Raw genomic sequence first — 8,022 nt, forward strand, 5'->3', positions numbered from 1 at the left:
GGGCGACATTTTCAAGCCCAGGAATGTTCTCAGCGTAGAGGATTTGATGTGTTTGGAACATCTTGGACTGTCCAAAATCCATGGATGGGGTATCAATACCAACCATCTTGACTTTGCGATTCTTAACCAACCAACGAGAAGCGTCGGGGTGTATTCCTATGAAAAGAAACCTGTCTTTGTATGGGGCATTTAACAAGATATGGCTACATTGCCCTTGCTTATTTACACGAGAAGAAAAACAGAATTGACCTTCTCAAGTGGAAGGAATTTTTCATGGAGGAATATCAGAGTATGCAGCAGCCTGGGGAAGGGCAGAAACTGCCGAAATGGCAGTCATAGTAATCTTTTCGTAAGGAGACTACAATTCAGAGTATTGAAGTGGTGCGGTAATCATCTGCAACAGAGATATTCACCGACCGACTTAAGTGTTCAAGTGATCATTTCTTCAGCTAAATTTTACGGTTCTATAATTTCAGTACTGTATTTCTAGGAACCTAGAGCCTAGACCATCAAGTTTTTATTTTAACAGGCTGGAAACAGCGACGCAAGGTTTAAAAGAAATTAATTTGCCTTCGATGCTTTCTCCTTCATTCCATTGCTTAGTTTCATTTAATAATCTTTCCTATTTTTTCTTAATTTGTCCTGATGGTCCCCTTTACGTTTTCTAAATTATAACTTTTGTCTATTATTTCAACAACGTACCTGGGAAATGCAGCAGGGAAGTGTTTTTGAGATCAGTTCCGAGATACGTTTTCTTGTTCGGCCAATATTTTCCCCAGCCGAAAAATACCAGCAAAATAACATTATCTGGGATCACGCCGTGTTTCTCTTCCCATTCCTGTAAGTCGCTTGGTGTCATCTCGTAGTCAGCGTTCTATAGAAAAGAAAGAAGGGAAAGAAAAAAAAAAACTCGTACCATTCTCTTGGTATTAATCAGTCGTAATGCTAATCGCGGTTACTATCAGTTTCAATCGCTGTGAATGGTGCGTTTAGATCACCGCAGAGGAAGACAACACAGCCGTTAAATCTTGAACTACTAAGAGTGAATAATATCAAATTTATCTTTAAAGTATCATCAGAGAATCACGAAGTAAGGCCACGAGAAAGGAAATGACCACCTACTGAGGAAGCTCATCACCGGTTAAACAAATTGTCCTCTTAAGTAAGATAGGACATGAACATTACTTAAGCAGTAGTGAAAATGAAGCCTTACTTTCACTACTGCTTGAGTAAAGTTCATTACTGCGAAGGTCGCTTTCATATTCACTTCTTTATCCACAAATATAATTTTAAAATATTCACAGTCATTTAAGAATCACCGAGTGCGTATATTTGTTGTAGAACTGAAATTAAAACTTCGCTCGCCCTTTCACTAAGAACAAATTGTTTAAGAAAATTCAGATATTAAATGAATGAAAGTTCCATCGATTAGTTCAACTGTAACCAAATACCTTACATTTTAACTTTTTAGATACTTTTTGTGAACGATCAAAATTAATTGCAGACGGTTCTTAGGCCGCTTGTCAATCAACGTAATGTCACTACTGCTTACAAAAATTCATTTTGAAACCAACATATTATACCGATATCAGTTTCTTTACTAATTAACTATAAGAAACTGGTGAAACAACTTACTAACCAGTGGAGCGAAAATAATTCAACAGGTTTCGAAAATTTAAAAGTCAATACAATTTTACTGAAATGGGTGGCGTAATGATAAGGGTATGTTTTTGTTAAGAACCTGTGTTTTGATCGGAGACGCCTAGCCCCGACAGAGGTAAAGTAATTGCAACGCAAAGAGCACTACCTCTATCGTTTTATCGTTTCATTTAATTTGATAATAATGATAAAATTTCACCTTGTCGGCTTTGGTAGATAAATCAATCTTTATTGCAGGCCCAATGAGATGATCAAGGGGTATTTGGTCTGTTGTCCATTTTCCCGCCGCAAAATGCCTTGGTGCGTCGATATGGGTGCCACCGTGTTCAGAGGCTCTGATGTCGTATGAAGCGTAGTAATACCCATCAGCAGTGTAATTTTCGAACACCAAGGAGTGATGGAAACTCACTGCTGTTGGCCAGTAGATAGTCTCACTGTTGAATGGGTAAGAGAGTTCTATCCATTCTGAATTCTCAACTGGTTTTCCAAAAGCCGGAACCCAAACAAAGATTGCACAAATCGCTAAACAATTCACAAGGCTCCTCATGTTCCCTGTCAGAAGAGTGTAGTACAATGTTAAACAAATAAATATGTACAACACAATGGTAAAAACAAGTAGCTTTACATGGTCTCTTTTACAATCATTTTTTCAGTCTCCTGGCTAGGACAGTCAGTTGATCTCAAGGTTGTTGAGTCCCATCACCCCGTTGTTGCCATCTCATTAAGTGTTTTCTTTCCTCTTGTTTCATATAAGCGATTTCAAAAATTTGACGATAAGAGGGTTACCCTCTTCTGTAATACAACTCGAAGTGTGAAGAGGCAATTATTTCAAACAAATCAACTTATTTCTGTACTAGAGTCTCGCAAGGGGTTCATGAGGACAACAGACGTCAATGTGATATGCGAGTAATGAATTCAAAATAACTCGTTGTCTCAATGGTCCAGCTGGTTTGAATAATAGCAACCGAAACTCATCAAACATTACTTCTCTAATGATAAGTTTTGGATACGTTACGACCTCACTGGTACAGCCTCGCACAGTCCTAGAAAGCGTCAAAATTATCTCGCAAGAAACAATCACACTGCCTCCATGTACGCTATTTATTCTTTCAACTCACTTTTATAAATTGCCTATCATATTTCCATACTTACGTCAAAAACCTATCTACTCGTTGTAACGCTTCAGTCGTGGAAAACAAAGAAGTGAAGCAAGTTTCATTTTGAAAAAACGAACTGGGAAACAAAAGCAATGGCGCTTAACCGACGATTTGGAGGTGATTTTAGACAAATGAATAATTGGGAACAGATTATCTTTTTTGTATCTCAGAGTGGTAGTTAGATAACGGCGTAATATGTGACTAACACAGTCTATAGATTGTAAGATTTTACGCCACTATGTGCGACGGTGTATATAAATGGAGATTTTAAGCTGTTAACTAACGGCGTAAAATCTTACAGTATATAATTAACCGACTGGAAGAAATTACGCCGTTAGTTACTGGCGTAAAATCTTACATATATATATCACCGACTGGAAGAAATTACGCCGTTAGTTACTGGCGTAAAATCGTACATATAAGACAACTGACTGGAAGAAATTACGCCGTTAGTTACATATTACCCCGTTATATATATTCCCGGCGAGACTCGAGAAAATTATTTCAAAAGTTGAGTCTTTTAGAGGTACATCGCTTTACGCTTCTTTTCTGATTTGTACTTATGCTTTGGCAAAGGCCGCGTCTAATTCGTGTATTGCGTTCTTGATTTTTCACGTGCTCTACACGATGCCGCACGCAACTCGCTTGCCTCGGTTAGAAGAAGAAAAATACTAGCTCAACTTGAGCCAAATGACACCGTTAAAGTCAGTTTATGAGTGAAATCTTGGATCCAAGCACTACGGATACTAACTGGTAAACTATAAATGTTACAAAGACAGATTTCTTACCTCAAGCAATCAACCAAATAGCTTTGAGCCGTTAAACTAAACCCGTGACTTCATTATTCAAATTATGCGTTGAGCTTTTGCATATATCAACAATTCTTTAGGCTTGTTTTGGCCGGTCGTAGACATAACACTGACCCCCAGTCCATGGATTACCGGATGGACTACTGGATGGAATACCGGATGGACTACTGGATGGAATACCGGATGGACTACCCGAATGGACCACCCTAAAATGGACTACCTTTACAAACACTATTCCCAATGAGTACTATTAAAGAGATGCGATTTATACCTGAGTAGTCTTGGTTAATTATTATTTATACCACTCAGTAAAAGAAAAAAAAAATTAATAACGCTTAATTTTAGTCACGCGCGTTATCGTCGTGGGGATAAATGAGCCAAGCGCTTGGTGTCTTTGTACAAAATTTGTGCAACATGCCCTGACATCCATTCCGTGTTTTAGGATTTGGGGTCATTTTCCGCCGTTCCATGTTTTAAGATTTGGGGTCATTTTCCGCCGTTCCATGTTTTAGGATTTGGAGTCATTTTCCGCCATTCCGCTATTCCACCATTCCACCGTTCCAGCTTTTAAGGTCACCCGTTGTATTTGTAGTCTTTGTATTTGTAGACTACGACGAAATATGTCAAGAATTCGAAAAATGTAAAGAATGTAAATTGTATATGAATGTCACACAATACCTAGTGTCACGCGCTTAAAAACAGTTTTTCCTCCGGCGTGGCGATAATAGAACCCAGATAGAATTTGAGCGGGAAAGTTTTTTGTACCTGTGTGGATAGAACCATCTCTGCGGGAGAGATGTGACAGCTGTCTGTAAGGGCATACATGTCTTTGCATTTTTGTCCTGTCGAAAAGCGCGCATTTGTCAGTTGAGGTCAATATGGAACACAAGGTCCACATGAACGCGTCCTTTCTAGAAATAAAAGTAAACATGGGTCTGTTTCTTTCATTTCGATATGGATCGTCTTCGACATTAGCGCCATCAACCGTCTCTTTCTTCTCCGAGTTATCAATTTATTTATTATTCGTTTAACGGGAAAACACGTTATACGTCTGAAGTGCCTAACCATCACTCAAAATTTTTAATGGGTTCTTCCAAGACGTTTCAATGCAGTCATTGTCGTTACACCACTGAATCTGTCTTGTCAATGATGTGGTGTCCAAAATGTAAACATGCAGCTGTATCTGTTTACACACGGGTTTCATTCTATTGAGATAGGAAAAAAGAAAAAAGATCCGTGCGCATGGTCACGATTTCGAAGATGTCATCAGTACTTATCACAAATGGATGAATGACAAATATCCGAATAACAATTTGCTGATGAGAGATGTCTATTTGATCGGACAATTGGAAGCGTTGACAAATGTCAAATATTAACCCCGATGGTATAATTTTCTTGAAAGAAACAGGAGGAAAACATTGGATCACTGACTGTTTACATGTGAAGACATGGCGGGGTCGTCTCATGCGAAAAAAATTCGTCGCTTAAAGAGAAGGATCCGTTTGCAAGCTTCCGAACATGCTCAAGACATTGAAAAATATAAAAAGATTATTGAAGACTTAAATTACGAGAGAGACATCGTGAACTTGTATTTTATGTGGCTTTACATCACATCTACGAACCGACAGGGATGAGACAGGGATGGGTCTATGGCGCATCATGGGATAAAGAAATCGCAGCCGGATTGGATTCTGCATATCATGACAAAGACTATTAAGACACTTGTTTATTATACTTTTGTAGTTATACATCAATTTTTGAAAAATAAAAAAGTTACATGAGTAACGAATAGAAATGAATGATGGAATTGTGTACATGTCTATTATTAAACGTAGTTAACCAATCTGCATTTACAATCACGGGTGGGTCTTAATGATTAGTAAAACCATATTGAATTATTGAATGATTGAGCATGTAAGCATTGACATAAGTGAAAAAGTTGACGTTCTTAAACAGTAAAAAGATAAAGATAACACTTATTGATGTTTCAGTGCATAAGCGCCCATACAATAGACGGCTCGTGAAGCTAAGTGGGTGTAGGTGCGGATGATTCATTCGGAGAAAAAATTAAGTGGCATGTAAGAAAAAGTTACGAATGTGATAAATACAGTGAGTATAGCGAAGCGATTCTTGACTAGAAATAATAGGAAACCGTAATTTGAATCTCATAAAAGGAAAAAATACGGAAGCATTAAAAAAGTGTCTTAGAAATGGACCAAATGGAAAATATCTCATTCGAAATAATTCGTGTGTGTTCTCAGGTAATATATTTTCAAATCATCCATTAAAATATCCGTCAAATTCAGGATGCTTATAGATTTCAATGAGAATGAGATCCTCATGTAAAATGTTGTGATACGCCATAGCTCTTCGTACATCTTCAATTAAACGAGCCTAGGATCTGGAAACGCTACGTGGACGATACCTTTACCATCCTGGATCACGAAAACGTAGATGACTTCTTACAGCATCTAAACAAACAGCAGCCTTCCATCCGCTTCACCATGGAGACAGAGAAAGACAACAAACTCGCCTTCCTAGACGCCGCAGTTTTAAGAGAACCTGACGGCCGCCTCACCACCAGCGTATACAGGAAGCCCACGCACACCGATCAATACTTAGCGTATGATTCGCACCAACCTCAATCAGTAAAACGCGGCATTGTTAAGTGCCTTTACGAGCGCGCCAAACGTCTCGTAACAAAACCCTCCGTTATCCCCGAGGAGAAAAAACGTCTGTCATCTGTTCTGGTTTCTAATGGTTATCCTTTTTCTTTCTTGCAGAAACTTACCAGGACCGGAAAACCAAACAACAGTGCCAAACCCGCTGACAAGTTCAAAGCTACTGCGGTTTTACCTTATGTCAAAGGGCTGTCCGAACAGCTTCGCCGTTGCCCACAACAACTAGGCGTACGCGCTGTTTTCAAGTCGGAGACTACGCTAAGATCTCAGTTAGTGCGACCAAAAGACGTTGTCGACCCGGTTAAACAAGATGGTGTAGTTTACAGGATTCCCTGTGAATGCGGCAAGGTGTACATCGGAGAGACTGGAAGACCTATGCAAGACAGAATTAAGGAGCACGATCGAGATATTCGACTCGCCCTTACCGAGACCTCCGCCGTTTAGGAGCATGCCCACAACACCGGATATAGGCCACTCTGGAACGAAGTAAAGTTTATTGATCGTGACCCTTATTACTGCACGCGCAGGGTCAAAGAGGCAATTCATATAAGACTTCACCCTAACAACATCAACAGGGATACTGGAGTAGAAATTCCAGAAGCGTGGATGCCCACGATCAAAAAAAAACAACAACAGGAGGGCCGTGGGACTGCGGACCGCCGAGGGAGCAAATCACTGAGTGAACTGCAAGGATCGAAATGCACCAATAAGAGCTGTTGAATAACAACTAATCACAGCAGAGCATCATGCTTTATAAGATCACGCATGACCAGTCGATCTCATCGCCTGAAGAAGACTAGAAGTAAGCAGTCGAAACGTCGCGATCTACATCACACGTGACTACATCGTGAGACAAACGAAAAACTTTGCTTTTATTATAAGAGACGGTGTTCTCGACCCGTGTATTATCAACAGTTTTACGAAGAACAAGAAGTACAGATGAGTCAAAACAAAGAAGCAGCAGCAACAGCAGAAGAATTGTGGGTTAAAGTTGTGAAGAAAGAAGACATAGAAAGGTATGAAAATATCAAGAAAGAAGAAGAAATAGAAAGGTATGAAAATACGCCAATCTTCTTGTAGGTTTTATCGAACATCAATTTTTTAGCCAAAACCACGGCCCAAAACCTGAACTCTACGGCCGCTACATTGACGATTGCATCGGCGCTACCTCCTCTACCAAAGAGGAGCTCACTCAATTTATAACCGCTGTCAATTTCTTTCATCCGGCTCTTAAATATACTTGGGAAATTTCCGACACTTCTTTGGCTTTTCTAGACATCAAAATTTCAATTGAAGGAAACGGTTTATATACTAGTGTTTACTAAAAACCTACAGATTCACATAGTTACTTGCTGCATTCCTCCTCACATCCATCACACGTCAAGAACTCCATACCTTTTTCACAGTTTCTCAGACTTCGTCGTTTATGCAGTGACGACTCTGATTTTTCCGAAAAATCAGAGGCAATGTGCCAGTTTTTCGATAAAAGTGGCTATCCTGTTTCTGTCGTTCAAGCGGGCTACCACCGTGCCCAACAAATCGATCGTCAGGCAACACTACAAACGGCCGAGAAGGAGAACACTGACCGCATTCCATTTACTCTTACATTTCACCCTCACAACCACGCAGTTAAATCTATCGTTCTTAAAAATTTTAAATTAATCCAAAACGATTCAGAGACTGGCACTATCTTTCCGCAACCCTCACTTATTTCAT

General features: G+C 39.5%; 1 protein-coding gene across 1 annotated transcript in view; it reads right to left on the minus strand.

Annotated features, from left to right (window-relative positions):
- LOC131792494 (isatin hydrolase) overlaps positions 1-3,707 on the minus strand; it is a 4,040-nt gene extending 333 nt beyond the window's left edge. Inside the window, exons 1-4 of the mRNA XM_059109875.2 lie at positions 3,605-3,707; positions 1,859-2,211; positions 703-874; positions 1-156 (exon numbers count right to left, since the gene is read on the minus strand). The exon at positions 1-156 is cut by the window's left edge and continues 333 nt beyond it. Of these exons, the coding sequence (XP_058965858.2) occupies positions 1-156; positions 703-874; positions 1,859-2,206 (676 nt within the window). The 5' untranslated portion in view covers positions 2,207-2,211; positions 3,605-3,707. The remainder of the gene's footprint in view (positions 157-702; positions 875-1,858; positions 2,212-3,604) is intronic.
- Positions 3,708-8,022: the final 4,315 nt, after the last annotated feature.

The sequence above is a fragment of the Pocillopora verrucosa genome, chromosome 8, assembly GCF_036669915.1.
Source record: "Pocillopora verrucosa isolate sample1 chromosome 8, ASM3666991v2, whole genome shotgun sequence".
In the NCBI taxonomy this organism is placed as follows: Eukaryota; Metazoa; Cnidaria; class Anthozoa; order Scleractinia; family Pocilloporidae; genus Pocillopora; species Pocillopora verrucosa.